Source organism: Euwallacea fornicatus, chromosome 21, assembly GCF_040115645.1.
Source record: "Euwallacea fornicatus isolate EFF26 chromosome 21, ASM4011564v1, whole genome shotgun sequence".
Lineage (NCBI taxonomy): Eukaryota > Metazoa > Arthropoda > Insecta > Coleoptera > Curculionidae > Euwallacea > Euwallacea fornicatus.
Window position 1 is genome coordinate 3,033,197 of NC_089561.1, and position 25,134 is coordinate 3,058,330.

General features: G+C 36.7%; 1 protein-coding gene across 8 annotated transcripts; it reads left to right on the forward strand.

Annotated features, from left to right (window-relative positions):
* The first annotated feature begins 39 nt into the window (after positions 1 to 39).
* On the forward strand, positions 40 to 24,676 carry Rab3-GEF (Rab3 GDP-GTP exchange factor). 8 transcript variants are annotated; one of them, XM_066294885.1, is made up of 33 exons: positions 40 to 957; positions 6,287 to 6,494; positions 9,171 to 9,493; positions 9,545 to 9,725; positions 9,807 to 9,964; positions 10,083 to 10,217; positions 10,270 to 10,385; positions 10,440 to 10,621; positions 10,679 to 10,749; positions 10,801 to 10,915; positions 11,958 to 11,993; positions 12,871 to 12,962; positions 13,013 to 13,208; positions 13,263 to 14,147; positions 14,202 to 14,447; positions 14,554 to 14,622; positions 16,331 to 16,531; positions 16,592 to 16,782; positions 16,832 to 17,027; positions 17,077 to 17,235; positions 17,288 to 17,476; positions 17,532 to 17,619; positions 17,671 to 17,801; positions 17,851 to 17,991; positions 18,048 to 18,299; positions 18,352 to 18,591; positions 18,648 to 18,920; positions 19,792 to 19,959; positions 21,575 to 21,583; positions 22,633 to 22,705; positions 22,784 to 22,830; positions 23,155 to 23,254; positions 23,696 to 23,739. In XM_066294885.1, exons 2-32 carry the CDS (start codon positions 6,378 to 6,380, stop codon positions 23,236 to 23,238), a joined length of 5,364 nt encoding a protein of 1,787 aa, XP_066150982.1. In that variant the 5' UTR covers positions 40 to 957; positions 6,287 to 6,377; the 3' UTR covers positions 23,239 to 23,254; positions 23,696 to 23,739. The 8 variants fall into 8 exon arrangements, with proteins under 8 accessions (XP_066150982.1, XP_066150984.1, XP_066150985.1 ...); XM_066294887.1 differs by lacking the exon at positions 14,554 to 14,622; XM_066294880.1 differs by lacking the exon at positions 23,155 to 23,254 and having other exon boundaries at positions 45 to 957; positions 23,696 to 24,676.
* The last annotated feature ends 458 nt before the right edge of the window (positions 24,677 to 25,134 follow it).

Consider the following 25,134-nt stretch of genomic DNA (forward strand, 5'->3'; position numbering starts at 1 on the left):
ATGCGATGTACAGTTTTTTTTTAATTCCTATCCTCCAGTGCAGTTTGGCGAATATTACCTATAATTTCTAAATTGGTTAAATCTGGAGCGTTATCGGGTCGACCACTGTGAAGTCTGTCTTGGCAGCTGGTACAACCGCATTTGATCTCTGCCACCGAATATTTGACGGCTGTTAACGAAGGCACCAGACTGCCCCAGAGTAGAATCTAATTTCGCTTTGATGTTGTATGTACTAAGACCTTTTAAACAAAAATATTGAATCACGTATCGATGATCAATTTATTCGGTGCTCATAAAACCCCAAAAAGCGTTCACTAAAAACGGCCCTAAAACAAACACAAATCAATGTAGTATCCTCAAACGTTAAACATAAGCTTTTTAAGGTTAGGTCCTTGTAGTATTTAATAAAAAATCGCCATCTATACGTCAGGTAGGGTACTGCTGGTGTTATTCTGCATTATACGCGGCTGATACTGAAACAGTATAGAAGAATTTAAGTTGACAACTCACCAATGCCAGTAATTATTTGAACAGAACTTCGATGTCCTTTATACTGTCCAAAACCAATTTATTTGAGTAATAAAGCGACACATGTGTTGCGTATTTTTAGGAAATGTCCATATTCTATTTGAGCTGTTGCATCTATTGATACATCATAGTACTATTCCAATGTGAAGCAGTGGATTGAAAAATTAAGCTCTTAAGGCACATTATGTCACTTCAACACGTTGCCCTTAAATTATGACGTTCCGCCTAAAAATCTTTGCCTGGTTTGACGCATGCCTGGATAGAGCAGATTTCCAGACCGATATCTATCGAGAAATTGCGTCTGCGCTGGATATGAAGGGAAAGCTTTATAGATGATTTCTATTACGCCTCGGGTCAGAGTTTTCCATGAGTTTCCACTGCTAACGGGTGCGCCGTGATAAAATGTGCCTGAAATGACTGCCCTTCAAGGTAAGTATTGTGGTTTTTACGCAAACAAAACTAAAATGTTTTCTAAATTGGAACCTTCTAAAACTTTTGGAATGATGTCTTGAAACATGACCTGAATTTGTCCCAAAATTATGTAGTTTTGGCTGGTCGATCTACGACCGCACTAGACTAGACGTGTAATTGATGAGGGTGCGGGATAGGTTCCGAATATATTGATTCGATGATTATTACATGTTTTAGACGAATAGGAAAGATACTTTGTGTGGAATTGTATCATGCGGCAATAGAACATTCAATCCAGGAAAACGTTGTAATTACGCCTAACAAAAAGGATTCTCAATTACCAGATTGTTCAATGGTTTTTAATTACCTTGAGGCATTTTCTACGGTCGCGTTGAACTGATTAGTTTTATTGGCTTCATTGAACTTAATTGCTCCTTTGATTTATCGAAACTTATGCTTTGTAGACTTTGGCAGCTGTTCGTTCAAGGCACAACTCAATTTAATGTCCTTTGAGCTCCTTCAGTTATCGAAGTTTAGGAAAGATTTGAATGCGAAATCTATTCTCCAGATGTAACTACTTCTGAAACATCTTCGAGTTTCCTTTTTTGGATAATTGACAGTGGCAGATTCTTTTATTGTAATTATTAAGCCGTCTTTATTTATGTATATATATGAAATTCTTATTAAGAACTTCAGAGCACCCAAAAATTCTTAGCTCCTGGATCATTTTACTTTTCAAAAAGGTCCAAAATCTGGGTATCTTCAAGATTTCGAGCAATCTTACAACAAATCTTCATTAAACTCCCCTCGGCAAGAATTGTTAATACTCTTCGTAGTGCGGTTTTTAAAATGGATTTCCAGAGATTGAAAAATTTCTAAAATCAAACATTTGTTACGTGTCACCCCATATTTACAGTTAATTTCCCTTTAAATTTCATGTGTATGAAAAGTTAATTTAATCACCAAATATATTATAAGAAATGAGAATGGGATTTTGACATAGTTCCTTTTCAAGGAAGATATGTGCGACATTCCAGACAATTTCCACATTTTCAGATTTTATGTGGAAATTGATTAAGTTGGATTCCGAAGCGAACCATTCCCGATTTCGAATTATGATGAGTCATCCCTGATCTGTGAGATCCTTGATTTGCAAATTGTTCCCTGATCAATTTAATTAGTTTTTGAAAATAGGAAACTGAATTTGTACTGAATTATATTTCCTGGTGTATTCCAGTTTTCTAAAGATTTTGGGACGCTACGCTATGACCTGAAAGGCTACCCAGGAAACAAGGTATCCAAAATCTCTGATTTGCTACACAGTACACTCTGTACAGAATGTCCGGTTTTTTTTTGTAGCAGGACTTTAGCCACGTATTATACGTAGATAAATAATATTATTTTACTATATAAAGTATATTAGAGAAATGCTTTGTTAAGAAAACACAGGGTGTTGAAGTTTTATATTTTTTTCAATTTATCTTTTATAACTCCCAAATTTTTTCAGATATTTTAGCTTAAATTTTGAGTATAAGTTAATAGCTTAATTATACCAACGTCCTTCACGTTATTCCATGATGGTGAGAAACTGGCTAAATGCACACTATCGACAGAGATGAGTAGGTCGTGAGGGACTAATTGCTCGGGCTTCTCGATCGCCCGATTTAACACCTCTCTATTTTTATGCTCGGGAGTTTACGAAGGAAAATGTATGCTCTACTTTCAAAAACTCTCAATAACCACTTATAAGGAGAATAAGAAATTCTGCTTTTAAAATTACTGCTCGATGAATGATGGAAAGGCTAACATGCAGTACTCCACCATTCTTGCAAATAACTGAAAAACGGTAACAGATACTGAAATGTTCATACAGCATAAGTTTCTAAATTGAACAGTCAATTTAAATTTCTAAAATTAAATACTATGCTGTGCATCATAAAAAAAACATTGGGTGATAAAATGGGTTATAACCCCAAAGATATCACCCTCTAGATTTGCACAATCATCTAATATTATTCAATCATGTAGATCTTAAGAGGGTAACTTATACTTGAAATTTAAGCTAAATGTCACAAAAACGTGGTGAGTTATAAGAAATAAATTGCAAAAAAATAAAACTTCAACACCCTGTATTTCCTTAATAAAGTATTCCTCGAATATATTTTATATAACAAGCTAATATTATTTTTATGCGGAGAATATGTGGTTAAAATCGTGCTACAACAAACTCGGACATCCTGTAGAACACTATGCCTGTGGTGAAACCTATTTACGTAAAGGTTAATGGAAGTTCCGTTTCGAACGTGGTAGTAGCAAATACTGGAAAAATCATTCCTTCACTAATCTGCAGCTATACTAATTAGTTTTCTCAAGATGTCTCAATTTTCCAGAAAGCTTAAATTACGACAATTCCTTTGCATATAATCCAGAAAGAGGTGCTATTTATGTGGGTGATAAACCGGTTTACGTCTCTGATTTCCATGGGATGAAATGGATATTTTATACAAGATATTGCTTAATTACTTTCCAATATCTCAGAATGTCACTCGTAAAGAAAATCTTGCGGTACCATAATTCTACAATCACTTTACTAACGAGATCCAGATTTCAAAGTTCTCTGTCTATTTTTGAGACACTATCACTTAACTATTCTCAATGACCTCCAGGGCTAGATTTCACAAATTGCTGTCTTTAATTACAGTATTATGCGGGAGAGGCATCTCGGTAAAGAAGCTGTTGCTAACCCATTATGTTCATATTCACTTTTCACACCAACAACACCCTTCCCAAATCTAACTCTTGTCTGATTGATCGAAAGGGATGCGCTTTTGTTTAGCAATGCAAGAACATCTGTTCGATCATCGATCTTAGTCTTAAGATCTTCATGCTTTTGGTGATCTCCGTGATCAGATCAAGCAAGTTGAGCGCCGTTTCAGTGACAACTTTCCTCTAAAACAACATTTTTTTAACGAATAAAATGTAAATAAGGACGCTGAATAATACCCCATTACTATGCCGCCTCTGCAAAGGTCTTCAGCTAAACATAGAGGATGGAGGTCGGTTGTTGACAAATTTAACCTTTACTAAGTCTAAAGATGTTCCCATAAAAGTAATTAAATCCCCCGCACTGGCCTAGAGATACGAAGATGTGGGTCAGGGAGGTCATATTGGTTTCTGCAGACCTAATTCTATGAAGCAAACGCAACTTTGCAGGCCTTGTAAACTCCATTTAAAATTGCTCTGAAATGGAAGTAATTCGATTTGGATGTTGAAGGAGGGTTCTAATTTTCTTGTAATTGTTCTTTTGATGAAAAAAAAATTATTGGTTGGTTGCAGGATTGACGCCCATGACCTATTTCCTTGACGATGATTTTCCAAGATGTCAGGCTAAGAATTTAATTTGCATCTTTCCTTTTGCTTCGTATACGTCTCGTTATCTGAGATGTTATACGAGGTGGAAGGGAATATTAAGAAATAAGCTGCTCAAGGTTAACGCCGCGTTCATTCCGCATAGCTTTATGCAGCTTTTTCACGTGGAAGTAGCACTAAATTGGAGGAATTAAAAAATATATATTTAAATGTATACATTTTGTTCAAATTTCTAGATTTTGCTTCAATTAATCATCATCATTACTCGATATTCATCGCTCTAATACTCTTCAGGGAACATTTTCCAATCAACCCTTTTTTCTCATCAACATGGACGGGATATGTAATTATTATTCCCACTTTGCGTCCTCCAAAGGGCTGACGTGGGAGGGAAAATTATTATTTTCTGGAAACATTTCAGAACTTTTATTGGGTTTTAGTCTCCATTTTCTCAAAGGTTGAACTTCTATCATATACAGGGTGACCGGGGGAAAAGTGTTCACCCCGAATATCTTTTCTATTGTTTGATTTAAAAAAAAAACACTAAAACATGTCAATTTTGATAGGGATGGAAACATGATTTTATTAAAAAGTTGTTTTTAAATCATATCATTCCTCTACCCCTGGAAACCAACCCTTTGAAATGTTCAAATTAGAACAGGGTTTGTGTCATACCTCGCTTGAAATGCAATTTTATGCTCTACCTGGTCAAGCTTTTATTTTTGATTTATTTGAATTTAAAAAATATCGAAAGTGGCCTTCGCTGACTTCCAAGCACATGTACAGCCGATCCTCAAAATCTCGTCGCACATTATCTAACATTTTTAGTGTTATTGACGTGTACTCTTCGACGATTGAATGGAATGGGAATCAGATTGTCGGTGATAGATTTTGCTCTTCAAACGTTCCCATAAGAAATAATCCAGGGGACTAAGGTCAGGAGATCTTAGGGGCCACGCCGCAGGACCTTTTCTACCAATACGTCTTCTAGGAAATCCTTAATCTAAAAATTCTCGTACAGCAGCAGTGGAGTGCGGTAACGCTCCATCTTATTGAAAAACGAATTCTTTTTCCAAGGGGCTGAGATCTTGTTCAAGTATCTCAGTTATGTTGGGAGATCTGGCCTTTCGTAGAGGTTGTAGATAGTTTTTTCCACATAAGTTTCCAGGAAGGAAAAATGGTGCAACAACGTATGAAAGTAGACATGTTTTAGCGTTTTTCTTAACACACAACATAAAAGGTATTTCGGAATGAACGTTTTCCTCTGGGACACCTTGTCGAAAATGAGTGTATAGAAATGATCGCGTCTATCCCGCTCATCTTTCTTCCATATTGCTCTCAATTAGCTGAGGCTCTGTCGGACTTCAGTTAGCAATTTTCGTTAAAATGGTTAAGCAAGTAGGTCGAGTCTAGTCGTTTAGATAACATTGGTATAAGCCTTTATTTTAAATCAGGTCACAACAGTTCCGCTGACCTCAAAACCTGATAATTATGATGCAGATACAGGGATGAGGTTGAGGAGCCAGGCAGATTTTCATGCGGTTCTTTATGCGTTTAAACAGCGAATATTCAGCGAGATACCCCATTGGGACATGAATAATTCTTATCACGTAAAATGATAAACACCCACATAAAGTAAAGCTGTAACAACTCATGCATGCCAGTTATGTGGCTACAATTTTACTTAATTTGCCTAGAAAATTATGTGTTTTGCATTGGAACGCGAATAACACCTTTGGTATAGAATGAAGTGTTTTCACAGTTTGTTAATGTTCTTTTCAGGTAATGTTCTATCAGTCCAATCCAGGCTTTTGGCACCATTGTATGAGCTCACATTCAATAGCTCTTATTGTCCAAACTCAATTTCTGTCCAAACCACTTTGAACACTGATTAAATATTAATTTCATGGACATTTTAATAGGACAACGAGTGCTGGGGCGACGATAGGGGTCTATTTGAGTGCGTTCTTTGTTGCAGGATATCAAAAAAGAATGCCACAACTCATGAGAATATATTTAACAGCCCTGATTTTGATTAGTTGACCCAATTGACCAAACACGTGCAAACCATGTCTGTGGATGCAGAAAGGCAGTTTTTGTGCCCTCGGCTCATCGACTATCTTACCATAGTGGGTGCGCGACATACCCCTTCCTCAGTGAAACAAAGCGCAAGTCCTCATATTCAGGTAAGTAAAAAGTAAAGACACAGGGTGTCCAGAAGTAACGTTGAAATATTGTCGAAGGCGATTTTAGAGAATAAACTGGTAAAACAAGTTCTCATAAATATAACCTAACAATTGGTTCTTAAAGAGGGAAATCTGAAGGTTATTTTCGCAATATTCTCGAAACGATTTGCGCTAAATTTATAAAATTCGGTATATTTTAATAACTGGGAATGGGAAAACTGATTTAATAACTGCAGGTTTTTGGTCAGGGGCGTCACATGTAGGGAATCTCCTACGTAGAAATTGCCCAAATTTTTTGTTTGTGACATTTCTTGATTCTTGAAATCGAATTGCTGAACAGGAGATATTTTTAGGTAACAAAGCCCTCTTATTTTATCTCCTTAGAATAGGCTGTTTTTCAGAAAAATTGGTTTCTATTTATGAACCGTTACACGATTGGTATGTGAGGCCTCTTACTAAACTCTGCAATTATTAACAAAAAAACCTTTTCTCATTTTAGCTTATTAAACTATACCAAATATCATAATTTTAGCGCAAACCGTTTCAAAAATATTGAGAAAAACCACTCTCATATTTCCCTCTCTTCGGGGTTCTAGCCCTTTCAAGGAGCGCTTTTCTGGGTATATTTAAAGGAACTTTCTTTAGTATTTTAATCTCTAGAAGCTCCTCCCAAAATAGTTCAACATTATTTCCGGACTCCGTGTATAGAAAAATTCTTCTATTATGAATATGCTTTGACCTCGTTTCATTCATCTAGAACCCTAAAAAGAATCAATAATTTCCACGTGGAAGGGTAATTTAATTCACTCTTTAGAACTATCTTAATTTTAGTGCGTTACTCAGCAACTATGAAACAACAATCTATTTAATTTTAGCAAAACCTGGAATTAATGCGGTTCCGACTAGGAAATATGACTAAACTTTGAGTCCTCTATAACCAATATTGCCTCTACAGATAGACGGCATGGACCCTAAAAGGTCAGATCTTCCCAATATGGGTATTTGCCCTCTGATATTTCCAATGCCCCCTCAATGTATTTCCATTTAAGTTTATAACAGCGAAAGCTCAAGGTAATTTCCTCTCAATCATTTCCATAAACATTCAAGTTTTCGATCAGAAAAGTTGCTTCGTGAAATTTGCATTTGTGATGCGAATCTTTGGATCGTCGAAGGCTTTTCCTGAAAAGTTTCGTGATATTAGATGGGACCTTTCTGGAGTTTTGATGCGAATCTAAACTAAATCTGATTTATTGGATAGATCCACTGAGAAATATGCTTCAATGTGTGTGTGGGTGAAACTGAGTTTACACATTGAGGGGTTGATGGGTAGCATGGCTTTGAGACAGGGAAAATTTGATACAAAGATGAGGGGGTGGTAAAGAGTTATTTCCTGAAAAAATTAGTTTTATTGTTGTTGCGTTTGGATCGCTTTTATAGAAATTTAGAGAAGGGACTAGTTAGTATCTTCAGCTATCGTATTATAACGAAGGTCCGTGTCTTGATTTCGTCATCTGGGACGCCTCTGATATAAGGCGAGCGAAGCTTCCAGCCGATATGCCTGAATTAAATTTTATACTTGCAGGGATTTATCCATGTATGCCGTTAAGTCATGGGTTAAAATTGAACAAACTGGTTATTATTATGTCTGAATGAATTCCTGAAATTCAACGTTTTGGTTGACTGCCCATTCCTCCTTTTGCTTTCGAACAATTTTGACCAACTAACACCTATCTGATTAAAAATCAGACATCCCCAGGGTATTTTTTCAAATATAGCGCTAACCCATAGCTTAATCCGAATGAAGTTGCCATTAGGCGTTACTTCTATTTTGTCCCGATATAAATGTTTAAAATTTGTGTTTTTGTTGACCTCGATATGCGATTGGAGTTGATGCCCTACTGGCGAAATTACCACATGGTAAGCCCCTGATTTAGCCGGGCAATTTTTGTAGGTATATCACTAATCGAGAGCTTTCATTGAGCAACGACGCGCTTTGACGTCAAATTCTCTTCGGGCGATATAAATTGTCAAATGTAGTGAATACTGGTAAAAACATGAAAAACTGGGTCATTAGCACACAACTTACTAATTGGCCTATAATCAATAGTCTTACCAAACAGTATAAAGTGACTGTTTGATGAAGCATAAAAGCTCTTTTCAATATATTTAGAAGTTATGGTTTTCTCATCTTCGTCCAATAGGGCTTTTCTTGGTTGCTATACAATGACCCATTTATTTCGGAATCCATATCGATTCCAACTCGGAGCTTTCCGCAGACATTCACCGAGCTTTTATGTGCCCTCGAGATCGATTTGAAAAAGAAAGTTAATCATTAGAAAAATGTAAAATAGAAATTTCCTCAAAAGTGTGAAGTCAACGAAAAGAAAACTTTTCCTGGAAATACTCACATCTCTAAGGGAGAAATCCACGGAACTTCAACGACTTTATAGGAAATTTAATAAACTTTAGGTTGAAAACATCAGCCGTTATTTATGTTGGAGACATTGCAGATGTTTTTCTCTTGGAAGATGAACTCTGAAAAGCTTCGTCGACATTTAAGGGAATTAGGAGCTTCGGTCTCTCCCCGGGGAAAACCGAAGTTTCACGAAACGCCCTGATTTTAATTTCGGGGTGCAACTTGTAAATTAATTAGATGTAAAAAACTAGAATTTCCAGGCACCAGAACTTTTACGTCGATACCCAATCCAGGATCACAAAGACTTTCCAATGCCCCTTGACATGGTATATTTCTGCCAACCTGAAGGGTGTTCCTCCGTTGGACCTAAGCGAACTGCTCTGAGGGAGGCGTCTTCCTTCGTTTTCACTCTTACCGACAAGGATTCTGGAAAGACCAGATATGGGGTGTGCGTCAACTTTTATAGGTCTGTCGAGAAGACTTCTGGGTTATTTGGTTTAAATAAAGGTAGACCTAATACTGGAATGAGAAGAGATTCGTGGAGAAAGAGCATGGAGAAAAGCTCGGATTCTGCGTTTTCCAGGTAATATGAAGAATCTATGTTTCGGTGGTAGTTAGTGATGGGTGATTGCAGTGATTATAGGAGTAGCAACATCGGGCCCAGTGATTCAGAAAAAGATTTTCCTTTGAGTAGAAGAGATTCCGAGTCTACGGGACCCAACAACTTGCCCTCCTCCAGGTTGGCTGTAGGGGGGAATGATTCTGAGAGTGGGGGTAGCCACTCTCCATCACCGAGAGCCAGCAGAAGACGGCAGGTACTTTAAACTTTCAAACTGCGCTAAATTGAAATCGCATCTAAATTACCTAATACCTCGGTAATTAAATTTTCCTTTCAGAGAATACGAAATCATTCGCTGACGTCGCTCTGCATTCTTTCCCATCATCCTTTCTTCACGATGTTTCGTGAATGTCTTTTTATCTTAAAGAAATTAATTGATGCCTGTAATGAGTCGTCCAACCCGAGGCGAGTGGGGGCATCGAAACAGACGTTCAGGTAATTACAGGAAATCGATTGGGGTTGGGAGTTGGAAAAACTTCAACTTACGTAATTAATTTCCCGAGGAATATTTTCGAAGATGTTATGGAAGCGAAAATAGAAATAATACTTTCAGGGATAGCGTTTGGAGTGTGCTTACTGGTCAAGCTAGTGATGGTGCTTCTTCTATAGTTCTTCACGATGTTAGGGAAATTGAGACCTGGATTCTGAAGCTTCTTTCTGCTCCAGTGCCCATACCCGGCAAAACCAAGTAGGGGTTTTCCCCATCGCAAGAAAAGTGTTTAAAATTATTTATATTTTAGAGTGGAGGTGGAGGTTTTGTCTCCAAGCGTATACGAACCTTTAATATTTGCTTTGCCCAGCCACACGAGGTTCTCCTTAGTAGATTTTCCTCTGCATCTCCCATTGGAACTTTTAGGTGAGGGAACTAAGTTTAAATCGACTTGATTAGTAATTTTCTTCTGTTGTTCAGGGGTGGAAACATGTCTGAAAGTGCTGACGATAATTTTATTAGAAAATAAGGTTGTATTCCAGTCACGGGATTACAATGCTCTCTCTATGTCTGTGATGGCTTTTGTTACGATGATATACCCTTTAGAATACATGTTTCCTGTGATTCCCCTTTTACCTACGTGTATGAGCTGTGCTGAGCAGGTATGTTAATTCAATTAGTCAAATTGTTACGAGGAAAATTGTACCGGTATGTTCCAGCTGCTACTTGCACCAACTCCTTTTGTGATAGGACTACCTGTTAGTTTTCTAATGTACAAGAAGAATTTTAGGTATGCGTCAATGTGCTTTGCTAATGCGAAAATTAACCGATAAATTTTCAGATTACCGGATGATGTCTGTTTAGTAGATTTAGACTCCAATAAGCTGCACTCACCTACAGAAATTCCGCCGCTGCCCGAACCTGAAGGAACAATATTAAAAAATCATCTGAAGCAGGTATTTATGCACATATACAGGGTGTTTCAGAGTTATGGGATCACACTTCTAGGGATTGTTCAGTGCAGCAATGAAAGACATCTGAGTATAAGAACCCATGTTCGCGAATGTTTCCCTAAGGCGCCACGGCCTTATGATATCTTAAGACAATTGTGTGCAAAAATGTGTTTTATGGAGTACGTTTTATTTTAATTTATTTGCACAAAATAACACTAGAGAAATCATTTAAAATATCATTTTTGAACTTGAATGCACTTTTTAAGTACTTTTTGCTCAATTTTTATTTTAGCCAAGACTGATAACAAAAATTCTTGATTGTTAATTTGACACGTTTACCGGTCAATTTTGCAAATTTTAAAAACTTCGCAAAATATTCGAGAACTGGTAGAAATGCATCTGGCATATCAAATAACAAATAGCAACGCAAAAGCTGCTCTCATACCCTTCAGCATTTCGATCGTCAGTTCCGACAACACTTGATCGGTACCGGTTGTCCGGTTTCGTGGCCCCCTAGCTCACCCGATCTAACACCTTTAGGTTTCTTTCTGTGAAGACTTTATAAAGTCTGTACTCTGTCTATGTTTAACTTGTAAGGTCGTTGGTTTATGAAACGCTAGTAGAAAGACAGCGAGACTTGACCGCATGAATCAGGACGGTGTTTGAAGTCGTCCAAAGACTCAACCAAGTCCCCAGAAACTATGTACCTCCTTTAAATCGGTGCAATAAAGTTCAAGAACGACATTTTGAACAATTATTGTAGTATTACTTTGTACAAATAAATTAAAGTGAGAGGTGCTCAAACACGACAAAAACATTTTTGCACGTAGCTCTCTTAAAGCATCGTAAGGCCGTAGTGTCTTAGAGAAACATTTGCGGAGACACTGAACAATCCCAAAAAGTTCGACTCCATAGTCCTTAAATACCCTGTATTTTATTTATGAATCTAAATGCCAATATTCTTCTTGTGTGGCCTTATCCGATACTGAACAAAATACCCAATTGGTTTGCGCACTATTTAATGAGAAATTTGTGCTTTCGAAAGGCAATGCAGCTTATGGACCAAGTTGGCACTACTGGAGTAAATATTTTTCAATATTTTTTCGTACTTGTAGAATCTGAAGTTGCTTGAAAAATTTTATAATTGAGTAGCAGAGAACGCGCCTTTATTTGTGTGAGACATTCGACATGAATTTGTAATTGAAAGCAGGTGCAAAAACTACAGTCCTGGGTGAGAAACTATGGAACAAACTGAAATTGAGGACCCCTCTGGCACGCCAATTATTGTTTAAATGTTAAACCCGTATTTATCAATTTATTTAACTACTAATTGGTGTTGCGTTGCCTTCTCGGTACATGACTTCTCACAATGCTTATGTGATGATTAATTTGCTTGATTGATGATTGGTTATTAATTTGTTGACAACTGTAAAATGCAATTGGAGTTAACGACAAAAACCAATTTGACACGCCACTGATTTAAATCACATACCCTTAGCAGGGGTATGTGGTTTAAATTAGTTTTTATTTTTTAAATGGGTTTGTTTTTTAATTAAGGAAAGTTACATCTTGGTACCCCATTTCGTTCTGGAGATAATTACTGTCAAAGTCAGTGCTTTGCCTTACATCTATATGCAATTCAGTTAGTGACACAAAATCCTCATTTGGTATGCCTCTGGTTTAAATTATTTGACTAAATTTTGAAGTAGTGAGAAATCATTAAAAAAAATGAGAAAAAGAGAAATCCAGGATATTAATACGGAATTTAAAAAATTTAATATCTCTAAAACCCCCTTGGGCCTCGTTAATTCTTAGATTAGACAAATTGACCTGTTTTTGCATCGAGCTTTTCAATTACATTTGTTCAAGTAGAATTCGTAGTGTTTGCTGTAGTTATACAAAAGAATTTATGTAATCGTCCATTGAAAATATCAGCAAACTAATACAGATTTTATCAGGCAATGTCAAATCTTTCTACGCCAAGCAACAACAGTGCACATCTCCAACCCTCAAGAAGAAACAGTGTTACGTCATCAACGAATACTCTCGGGTAAGTTTATCCTGTAGTCTGTTTCTAATTTCTAAGTTGCTTGTTCTTAGAGTTGGCTCTGCCGCCTCAAAAACTCCCGAAGGCACATCTCCAGGAACACCAAGCCAACGCCTCTCTTTAACTCCCCAATCACCAGTACCCCCTCAAACCCCCAGAATATTCTCCCCTACTAACCAGCAAAGTTTCAACCCCTTTATCTATGGAAATGACGTTGATTCTGTGGATGTAGCAACAAGAGTAGCCATGGTACTTAATAAAGTTTTATCATCTACTTCAGCACCATTGATCAAATCAATTTAGGTGCGTTTCTTCAACTCCCAAAACCTCTTGGCAAACTTCACTGAGCACACAAGAACTTTAAGGCTCTATCCAAGGCCAGTGGTGGCTTTTCAGATTAACAGCTTTTTGAGATCTAGACCTAGAGCTTCTCAATTCTTAAACAAATTTGCTCGCACGCAAGCAGTGGAATTTCTGGCGGAATGGTCACTGACCCCCACAAACGTCGCCTTTCAGAGGGTCCACACTGGGGTATTGGATCCCACACTAATCGGAGATAAAGCTAAGTGGTACCTGCATACTCTGGAACCCATTAAGTTCGTTGTATGGGATGATGGTAGTTCCTTAAACGGTGCCTTAAGAAGTATTCAGGCACAAGAGAACCAGCCCACTGATGAGAGTGGTTCGGACTCCGAAGAAGGAGAAAGTACCAGTTCTAGTTACTCGTCACTCAGTGATTTTGTATCAGAAATGGTCTCTTCAGATTTATCTCCTGGATACTTGTCATATCATGATCAAAGGAAGGCTTCGGCACAAAGTATGACAATGTCTTCTAATGTAGATGCGGACAGCATTTATAAACCTCCACATGAGTTGAAATATCCTGACGGGGAAATTCCCATTGCCAGAGCTGATTCGCCTGCGTCTTCAAGTTCCTCCAGCTCAGACTCTGATCTAAGCTCTCCGTCGTTTAACCGAGACTCAGAATTTGAAGTCAACAGGAGAGAGAGGCTTGAGAGGCAGACGACAAGGGTGGAAAAAGACGATGCTTTGAGCGTAGGAAATGAAGAATCTGACTCCAATTCTACCACTACGCCCAAAACTGTAGTCAGCAATAACAACCAGAAATCTGACACTTCTTCTGTAGAGGGTGATAGAGTTAACAATAACCGCCGCAGTAGCAGAAAAGTGATACCATTTTCCATTTCATTTATAATTTATATTGAAAACGTGCTTTTCCAGGGACCACCAGTAACACCGTCTCCTCTTCAGAAGCAACCAAGTATTGGTAATGTCTTTTCAAAGACATCAAGTACAGGTTCATCTGGAAGTCCCGGTCCGCTTCTCTCGGCTAGTAGTACTAGCAGCTTAACCAGACAAGGTTCTCAAGGTTCCTTATTTGAAAGATTTGCCTCGGAGGCCAAAGAGTTGGTTCGAGAAACGACGAGGCAGAGCAGTCAAGATGGGATTCTTGCTCAGATGGACAAGGTGAGTATTTGATACGATTTTGAGGGGTGAGAAATCCATTTGAGAATGAGCAAGGTTCAGGATTAGTAGAGGAATTTGGATTGAAGTCAAATGCTCTTCTTTTTAGTTGAAATCTCAAGCAAAAGAAAAGCTGACGGAAGCAGAAGAGAGTCACATTTTTGCTCCCTTTGACAAGGTTTGTTGTATTCATTTTTGGGCTTTTAGGTGCACAAATGCATACAGATTTTTAAATTAGGGGTTAAAGATCCCAACTAGCATATTTTTATGAAAGTGAAGAAAATATTTCCAAATAGTTTTGTGAAATTCCCTAGGGCATGAGGTAATTTATTCGCAGTCTAAGAAAGTGTAACATTTTAACACCGTTCATAAAATAATTGTGCTACAAGTGTACTAGTTATATATAAATATTGCTACAGGTTGCAGCACTGCTCTAAAACTTTGTTCATATATTTCTCTCAGCAGTCCATTGGGTAATTTTATTGAAAGTATTCATGCGGAGTTAAAGTAACTAAATATTTGATAATCTTAAGATTCATTCATTTTGATGTAGAAAACCAATTTACTTCTATAGCAGTTTTTATACAGGGTGTTAGTTCATTGCGTGGACAAACTTCAAGGGGTGATTCTAACATGAACATTCTATATAAACATAGTTTCGGTAATGTTTGGTTTTCAAGTCGCAGGGTATCAAAAATTTTTTTTAAATACTTTTATTTGTGAAAGTTTTAATAATACTTTAGCTGATTCGGTTGAAATTTGACAGTATTATTTATGGATATTATTGTAATTTATTTGTCACTGAGTATTTTCAATTTTTAATTTTTTTTAACATTAAGCACAATCGTGGCCACTCAGACCACCGGATTTAATTACGTTAGATTTTTTACTTTGGGGGCACGTAAAGTCCTTTGTTCATAGAACTCCGGTGAACACTGACGAAAAATTAATTTAACAAATACGGGATTAGTGCAATCAGATAAGATATACGTATATTTCATCATGTTCGGCAATTGATGTGAAGAAGAGCTACTGTTTGCATTGAAGTTGAAAGAAGACATTTTCAGCAACTATTATAAATTTCGTGTTACTTCTTGCGAAATGTTTTTTTGCTATAAAAAATACTTACCATTTGTTTAAGTGTCGTTTTAATAAAGCGTTTTTCTTGTTTGATTTTTCTTCAATTTTCGCCATTATCTCTGAGCACGCCATTAACAAAAGGAGATAAACAATTTCTAGCTCCAAAGATTTCATCGTAATCCATTAAAAATTGTGATGAAGTTTCAGTGCCACATTAGTTTCCATCTTGTTGTTATTAAGGAGTTTTTTTTAAATACGTAAACATGTCAAAAAAAGTTTGACATCCGGTATCTTGAAAACGAGCATTACCAGACCTATGCTTATATAAAATTTTCATCATAGAATCATTCAATGGATGATTCCTTGAAGTTTGACTACGTCCTCAAATAACACACTGTATAATATCATAATTTTCTAAAGCAATAATAAAACTTAAATGTTGCTTATGAAAAATCGTATAAAGATATAGAATAAATTTGCTGGTTGGGAAGTAGAATGAATGATTGATTTAGATATTGTTGCTATACAAATAGAAAGCAGAAGCATATTTGTGGAATGCTAATTCCTTCTAATTCATTTCTGAAATGTGCATTATCAACGTTATTTATAAATAGGTAATCTACAATTTACAATGAGGTGCAGCATTGGAACAATTTCTGGATAAATCCAGTTTTTCCAGTTGCCACTAAGAACATTTTTATCAATTTTCCAAACTTCACATCTCAACACATAATGATGGGTTTAACTTGAAAATTATTCTAAAAGTCATAAGACGTTTATCTATATTATATCATCATTCTTCTCAGCTGACTTCTCAAGCTAAAAAAGCTGCTGAAGAAGCCACTAAGAGTGTCCAGGAAGCCAGCAAATCTGCTTTGGAAGCTAGCAAAACTGCCACTGCTATGAGTAAGAACACTATAGACGATCTCACTTACGTGGGCAAATCTACCTTAGGAGACCTCACTAAAAGTGCCAAAGAGGCAGTCACTATGAAGGGCTTACTGAGGGTAAGCCGAATTATTTTTTCTACATATAAGATGTCTTAACTCTCTGTTATTGCTCTCTAGGGAGATTCTTTCAGCAGAAATGATTCAAGACGTGAGTCTACCAGCAGTACTACCTCGTTGGTAGCTCCTTCCGCTCTGGCAGGTGCCAGTCGCGACTTCTTCTCTAACATCCAGTCAGATTTGAATGGGATAGCTTCAAGTACCACCAGTATGTTTTCAGATCTATTTGGAAGCAAAAAGGACAACGTCAGGTAATTCCTATAAATGCATTTAACACCCTGAGAAATTAGTTCGTTTTAGACAAGACCAACCACCCTCTCAGAAACCAAAAGATGTTAAATCTACCTTGTTTGGTCCTTTTCAACGAGGTCCCAAAGGCATCGTTGAGAAAAGTCCCCTGATTAAGCATGTTCCTAAAAGACAAGATGAAATGCAAAGGAGGCAGAGCATTGATAAAAGCGCGACTAATAGTGACAATCAGGCTTTTCTTAAAGATGTAAGAAGTTACTTAAGTCGAAAATATTTACACTAATAAAATTTTCTAGATTGTTACAAATGCTCTTGAAGGGGAAGGTGTGGGCTGGTTGAAGATAAATCGCTTGAAGAAACTAATGGAAGAGGAGACCTATCGCAACTATGTTTTAAGCAAAATCAACAAAACTTTGGATAAGAAAATAGCCCCGGATGACCACATTGATGATGTGGTAAGTACTGAATAAATGAACCAACAAAAGTTTTGCAAATATCTGCTTTCAGTGCATTCCAAAACCAGTCTGGAAAGGAATGCTAAAGCTATTACAAGCCATTCAACATGGATTAGAGGTCACCTATGGTAATTATGGTTTAGGAGGTACAGCTTCTGTGTTCCAAATGCAGGAAATTGCTCATACCCATTACTGGACAAAGGATGTTGGTGATGCAGTATTGTCGTCTGATATCACTCAGGTAAAATTTACCGAAATCTGCTAATTTATACTAAAACTTGCAATAAAATACGCAGACCTCGAGCCCGAAATCTCCTCAGAGTCCTCGCTATTCTCTTCAGTCCTCCGATTGGGAGACTGAGAGCAGAAAGTCGTCACAAGCAGGTAATTCATAAACAGTAAATCAATATTATTATAGCACAAACGGTCTTACAGAACCTCCAGAGGTGCGATTAATTCAAGAACTAGACTCCGAGAAGGAGCAGTCTACGACTGATATATTCAAAGACATGATTACTCAAAAGAAAAATTTGCTGCTCAGTAAGCTGACGTCGTTTGATTCTGATGTAAGTTTTTGATACTTTTTACACTCGAACCTACAATATTGCTCTATAGGGTGAAGGCACTTTACACGGCTCAGGAGGGACCATTTCGCCAGGATCCATAACAACAGGACCCGCTGGAAACCTCCATCGAGGGGGCAATCAAGCCTCCTTCAGATCCACAGTCTCTGATACTGAAGTGGAAACCTTACAGGTACTTCTGAGACCACTCAATAATTACCCAAATCTAACTATGGCAAAAATAATCAGTTCCCTAAACTACTAAAGCAGCGAACCTCCAGTGTATGGTCAAGCAAATCATCACTGAGCGCTGGATTCCGCTACCATGGTGGACAAATAATAAATACCATTACTTCCCCATCCCCGGATGCAGTTAGGACATATCTATTTGAAGGCCTTTTGGGCAAGGAGAGGTCAAATTTGTGGGATCAAATGCAGTTCTGGGAAGATGCTTTCTTGGATGCGGTTTCTCAGGAGAGAGATATGATTGGAATGGATCAGGTTTGAATGTAGGTGCTTCTCTGCGAATTTAGCGATTAATTTTGTCTCTTAGGGTGCTAGGGAGATGATGGAAAGGTACAAAGGTCTCAGTGATACTGAGAGGAAGAGGTTGGAGCACGAAGAGGATAGACTTCTGGCTACTTTTCTTTACAACCTGACTGCGGTACTTGTGATGCTCAACTGTACCAAAGACGAAATTAAACGTAAAGTTCGAAGACTACTAGGGAAGAGTCACATAGGGCTAGTTTACAGTCACGAGATAAACTTGTTGTTGGATCAAATCCATAATTTGGTAAATTGTGTTTATTCATGAAACCAGATTAATCTGCAGAGCAAAATATTTTCCAGAATGGGAATGACATAGACCTCAAACCTTTGGTATCTCGCTCTTTGCACAGGCAAAGTTTCACAGTGCACCATGGAATTGACTGCAATGGTGATTTGAGGTTCTTGGAGGTGAGAGATGATGGTTTGGTCATCAGATCAGTAAATGGGGTTATCATTGAGAGATGGTGGTTTGAGAGATTAGTGAACATGACTTATAGTCCGAAGAACAAGGTACTTTGCCTGTGGAAGAGGACTGGAGGGCAGACTCAAGTGCATAAATATTATACTAAAAAGGTGAGCTACTTTCAATGTTGGCTGTTGTTGAGTGAGTTTTAGCTGAGGTTGAAGTTTAGGGCACCTTGAATTGATTAAACTTTTGCATTAAAACTCCCGATTTCGGTCAATCAAAAGATCGTGTATGTCTGTGATGTTATCTCTTCTTCAGATGTTCTAACTAATGTAAAATCTTGTTAATGGTTTACTTAAGAGACATATTTAGGTAATTTAAGAGTTGCCGGGCAAGAGATTTCCAAGCCAAAGAAAAAAGAAAGAAAAAGTTGCTTAATAATGCAGGGTAAATATGTGATGAATTACTAAGCTCGTGATTGGAGCGAATCTATAAATGTTTAACAAACAATTGAAATACAGAACAATTTTTAATGAAAGAGAGTGGGGAAATTCGGTTGGAAAGGAGTACTTGGTGGAACATGCGAAAAAAGGAAGATCAGATTAATAGACCTCTCTAGGGGTAAATATATATATGGGGTAAAAACATGAAGGTCAAATTATGCCTTTTTGCTTATCTTAACCAACTCTACCTCTGACGGTTTTGAGAGCTATGAATACCAAAGAATTTTTCGAACATCTTGATCTTACTGTTAGCGCCTACATGAAATAATTTTTATATTAAAAAGCATTATTTATTGTACATTATGTGCAAATTTATTTTCTGTATTACCGTCACATTGCTATCTGCACATTTGTTTTAATTAATTTACTCTATTTTATTTCGTGGTTTGAAAATATTTGCGAATTAGACCTCTACGTTCGCCATTGAAAGGGGGGTAGATGCAATTGGTTTCAGAAATCATGGTATAATATGGGTATGCAATGTATTATCCATTTCTTGTAATGCAACTAAAATCCATACATAATTTCGTTCTAGTGTAAGCAAGTTTACTACTGCATAAAAGAAGCAATAGAGCGCAGTGGCTCTATTCAAAGTGTTCCTGAACTAGGAGGCGAATTTCCTGTCCAAGACATGGCTACAGGGGAAGGAGGTTTACTGCAGGTCTGCATGGAGGGCGTGGGCCTCCTTTTCGCAAACAGCAAGGTATGATAAATTTTTCATCTGTAGTTGCTTATGTCGTTAGTAAAAATCTCGAAGCAGTACTTAATTTTATATCTCTGCTTAAGTAAAAGCCAAAATATATTATATAGGGTGATCAATAAAAAAGCTCCATAGAGGCATCGGAATGTCAGAGGCATATCTTGGATTGTCTTTGATATGGATGGATGTTTAGTAGTAAAGGGCAAATGACTTAATTAACGTCCTAACTTTCTGGTCCATTGCCCACTAGGTGGTTTTTTATTGATCGCCTGTTATATGCCAGGTGTTTTCCTGAGACCGAACTTAAAAACTTGGCGTTTCGGTCTCCAAAATTCCTTCCATATTAATTAATTTTTTAATGTTAATAGCAATTTTTTGGAATTTTGGACACCATTGATTGTTGTTACCTGTTTTTGCCCTGTGATGTGCAATCATTTTGTGCAAGGACCACTCAAAACTTTCCTCTTTGCTGCGCCACTCTACATTATAGCTGTTCTCTATTTGCCTGTGTCCAAGCAGAAATTCTATCAAAATAAATTTTGTACAGGCATCACTTGGCATGAAAATAATTCTTTACTCTCATAGTTTTTGTAGAATAGCATAAGAATCCTTTTTCTCCACCAGAATCTACATATTTTAAGATTTGATTAGTGTAGGTTTTATATGATTTTCTTTAAGGCAATATAATAAATTCTTTGGTTTAAGTTTGAATTTTTAACATTTACCTAGTAACAGGTACAACGAATATTAGTAAGTAATAAAGTCACCGAAGGGAACATTGCAAAATAAACCTGCTTTGCGGCCGATCCACCACCTATAATCGATAATTAGAGAATTATAGATAATGGAATTGAGTAAGAGAACATAAATGGACACAAAATGAAGCACTTGCTTGAGGAAATTGATCAAAAAGGGGATCATTTGTTTTAAAATGTGAGAACGACAAATGCTAATAATAATAATAACTAATAATAACTCACGTTTCAAAACCAAGACTAATTTCTTCCTTAATTTGTTTAATTATCTGTCTTAATTATCTAATTTTCTGTCTGTCTGTAATAATTAATTGCAATCACTAAAGGAGCCGAAAAACTTATTTGTTTGCATTTTTCCCTTCTGTAATTTTATCCCTTACTTCATATAAACTGTACCTGCTTTTGTGTAAACTCTACAAATTCCAAACTCAAACCATTTCTCGTCGAAAATAAGTCTTCTATTCAATAAATTCTTTGTTGTTGTAAAGGTAACACGATGAATTGTTTAAAGACTACTTGTTGATCTTGCATGCAGCTCGATGTGCCACTTTTTATTAAATGAATTGTAACGGTTTTTATATATTTTACTACTGCTTATCGATGTTTTTATTCTCTTTCTATTTCTTACTCTTCTTCTCTTTAATGAGTGGTCAACAAACTAAAACAGCTTTCTAGAGGAAATATGGGTTTTTCCTGCATAGGACCACTTTAAGAAGCTTTTTCTGAGAGTCCCTTAGTCCTCAAGGAAGCTTGTAAGAGCTTAATGGGAACTTTTGAGATGGTCCGATTTCGTCGAAAAAGATACTAATTGTTTATTATTTTTTCTCGTCCCTCTGTCCACGTCGACACGCTGCTGCTTGCAGGATTTCGAGGTATACTAAAAATGGTCTATTAAAATTGGTCGTTAGTTTTAGTCATAGTTTTTGTTTAGTTAGCCGCTTTCCCTGTAGATTTCCGCTACGTTGCACTAATAGAGTGCAAAAATACTTCGCCAAGTTTAAACTGCGCTAAACAAAATACCTTTTCCAAATCAAAGCAGTTTAAATTGCAAAATTTACCAATGTTGAAACAACATAGATGCAAACTGTAGCAGCTTTCTGCGGGAATTCTCGCATGGCAACTAACACTGTTTATTTTAATTGCACCATATCGTCACCAAATATATTTAATGTCACACTAACACCACTAACACCAAATACACGCTCTGTTACCGAAACTAGGTCTTTCAAACCATCTCTAAAGTTGCCTAGAGCTTTTAGCATGATGGCGATTAATTATAGTGCATGACTCTATTTCCACTCAGTATCTTAACGACAAAGTTGCTTGTAATTGACCATTGTGCCTCAAATGCGTGATGACCAATCAAAAAAAGTTTTCTAAAAATCGTTATTAATTGATAGAAAAAATATCTGATAATTCTGATACAGTGTACACCCAAAAAAGAAACGTTTTTATAAATGAAATGTTAGCTGCTAGAGATTGGAAATTTTTCTCGACATTTTTTTCCAGCTCCTAAAATTTATGAGATATTTTATTCAAATTAAGGATAAGTATTACTCGAAATTTTGAGTTATTTCTGGGATTTTTCAAACAGCCAATGTCAACTAAATATGATATGGACTTGAGCTGTAAACATAGTACTGAGGAACATTTTCAAATTTCGCCAAACTTTCATTTTACAGTTTTTTTTTCCCTAGTTCTGGATGCAGAATGTGTTCTCATATTCTTGGAAGATTTTGCCTTATCCTATATAAATGTACCTTAAAGCGAGCCGCAAAGCTAACATCAATCATGTTCTGAAAATTTGTTTAAATATGTCGCTTCCCATTATCGGCAGAATGGCATTATAAAAAACTTTAAATTTTAAAATAACTGAAAGAAGTCAAGTGTTACATCGTACTTAACTAATACATTTTTTCAGTTCTTCGTTCGGATATCTCATATTAGGAAATGCTATACTCAGAAAGGGAGCATATTTATTATAGAAGAATTCAGTAAGTACTTCAAATAATTGAACGTTCTCGTGAAATACATTCATCTTGTTTGCATATAAATAAATTTGCTTTTTTTAGATCCCAAAACCAGGCAAGTGATTCAAAGAAAATTCAAGTCCCCAATGGTGAGTTTGTGTAGTAAATTTTTAATGTGCTAAATTATTTTTATTTGAATAAGCTGCATGTTTAAAAATTTATTTCTTTTTGTTTATTTTCAATTAAATGAGACCTGTTGACTATAATTAAATAAATATAAGATTCAAACATTTCGTCATGTCGAATAATGGATTTTAAGTTATAATATAATACATATTTGAATATTTTATCAACGAAAAATCGTTATAAATATTCTGAAATTTCAAATCATCAGGTTGGAAATTTGTTTGAAATCCATCAAGTCTATATCTTTGTATTTATTTATTTTGCATGTCTTTAATTTGATGTTGTAGGCTACCCAACTCCTACGTAGTTTTCATAGATTATTTGCAGCACATTTAGCAGAAGAATTAAATAAAATGGCGCGTGGAGCATGATAGTGTGGCCTAATGTGTAAGCTTAATTTTTATTTTTTATTTATTGATTTATTCCAATTTAGAATTATTTTTCGCCTATCAAGCAATTAAATTGGAATTCAAGAAGATGTGGGGAAGGAGTTTTATAATTATTAAATAAATTTCGAGCAGATTTATTCGGTGTTTTATAACTAAGACATCAGGCACAGTTACATTACTGGGATATCAGTTCCAGTTGCAAATTTAATTGTGCTACATTTTAGTTTCTGCTCTACATCATGATAATCTATATACACCATATGTAGTACCTATATACCGTAACTCGCGTCAAATCGTACCAAAATTAATAATAATCTAAAGTGGGAAATCTTCGAATTAATTTTTTTTTAATTGCTCGGTGCGTTAACGGGTATGTGTCTCATTAGAATTTTGCCATAACATTTGAAGACCTGAAGTTAATCTTCTTATTATTCCACAGGCTGATCAAATCTGCTACTCGGTACTCTGCGTCTTCTCCTACGTTGCCGCAGGAAAAACTGGCAAAGACAAGTTCTGCATGCCTCCTCATCCCCCGTCTCATGCACAATCCCAACAGCCAAAACTCCAGCAGGGCAACCCGTCCAAAACCACCCCCATTCTAAATAAAGCAGATGACCCTTCACTGCATTTGTTAACCTTCCCTCATCAGTCTTCGAAGCCCCAAAAACTCCTTCCAAGCCCTCAACCTAGCTTACCACCTCCTGCTAGTTCCGACCCAAGCCCCGTAACTCCCATAGCAGGTCCTCCGTCTTACCCTCCTCCAGCTCTCCCTCCGGGAGTGGCTCCGCCAGCGCCCCCTCCCGGCACTAAGACTCTGACATCCCAGATGTCAGTACCGGTTTCTAACAAACCTCCTCCGGTTCCAAGCAGGAGTTCCCTGTCCTTTAGACAGACTTCGTTGGGGCCTCCCTTGGGGCAGCCCCCTCCTCCTCCTCCGCGCAATAAGTGACGTGGTAGACGGTATTCGATACCTCTGTATTACGCTACAGTGTGTGTGAGGCCTTCCTGTCTTCCGTGGAATTAACATACCTTTTCTGTGTTTTTAGAGAATTGGAAAGTAATAATTTAGAGAAATAAATGTGTCTCAACTAAATGGAAATACCTTTTGTTACAATTTATATAATAAATGATGAGTTTGGTTGTGCCCAAGTAATTTATGTGCAGTTACATGAGAAAACTAAATAAAGCAATATAGACAATTTTAGATAGGCATATTTTATAATACTGTGTTTAATAATTCATTTACGTGCCTGTTTTCAAATATATTTATAGTAGAGTCATAGTTGTAATATAATTATAACTAATTCGGGTTCAAAAATTGTTTCTATGTTTTTGGCTATTAACATATCTGTAATTATTTTTATTGGCTATTTACGTGGTTGATGTATATTTTAAATTTTATAAAAAGTGTAATATAAAGTACATATACTAAGTATGTCACCAAAAAGTCTTATTTTCGCGTTCTCGCAAGTTTCATTGAAAACCGAGTTAAAAGTAGTAGATCGCACCAAAGCCACAATAGACGCATCTTCCATTGTTCATTTCAGTACGTTGGCCAGCTGACAATTTATCTTCTTATAGGAGAAGAATATGACAATTTAGTGGCAAAAAGGCATTGACGTAGATTGCTTCCTTGAGAGTTCTCAATTATCAAAAATACTCCTTCCCAGAAATCAGTTGCGCTTTGTCGCTTCTACCCTTGAGTACAAGTACTCCTCTGTATCTTTTCAAATCAATTTAATGAATATGGTTAGTTCGGGAGAGCTATGTGACTTATCTTCGTGTGGTAAAAGAGTAACCATTGGGCCTGCACAATCCAAAATACCTTATACCGTCCCTATGCGCAACATTTATTGTATTAACTGGATATCCGGCTTT

Excerpts from the sequence above, each read along its gene's own strand:
- Rab3-GEF (XM_066294880.1), top strand. The coding sequence starts at position 6,378 with ATGTCTGTGGATGCAGAAAGGCAGTTTTTGTGCCCTCGGCTCATCGAC. Across the intron at positions 14,623-16,330 it reads TTTTTGCTCCCTTTGACAAG|CTGACTTCTCAAGCTAAAAA; the intron begins GTTTGTTGTATT and ends CATTCTTCTCAG. Across the intron at positions 18,300-18,351 it reads ATATGATTGGAATGGATCAG|GGTGCTAGGGAGATGATGGA; the intron begins GTTTGAATGTAG and ends TTTGTCTCTTAG.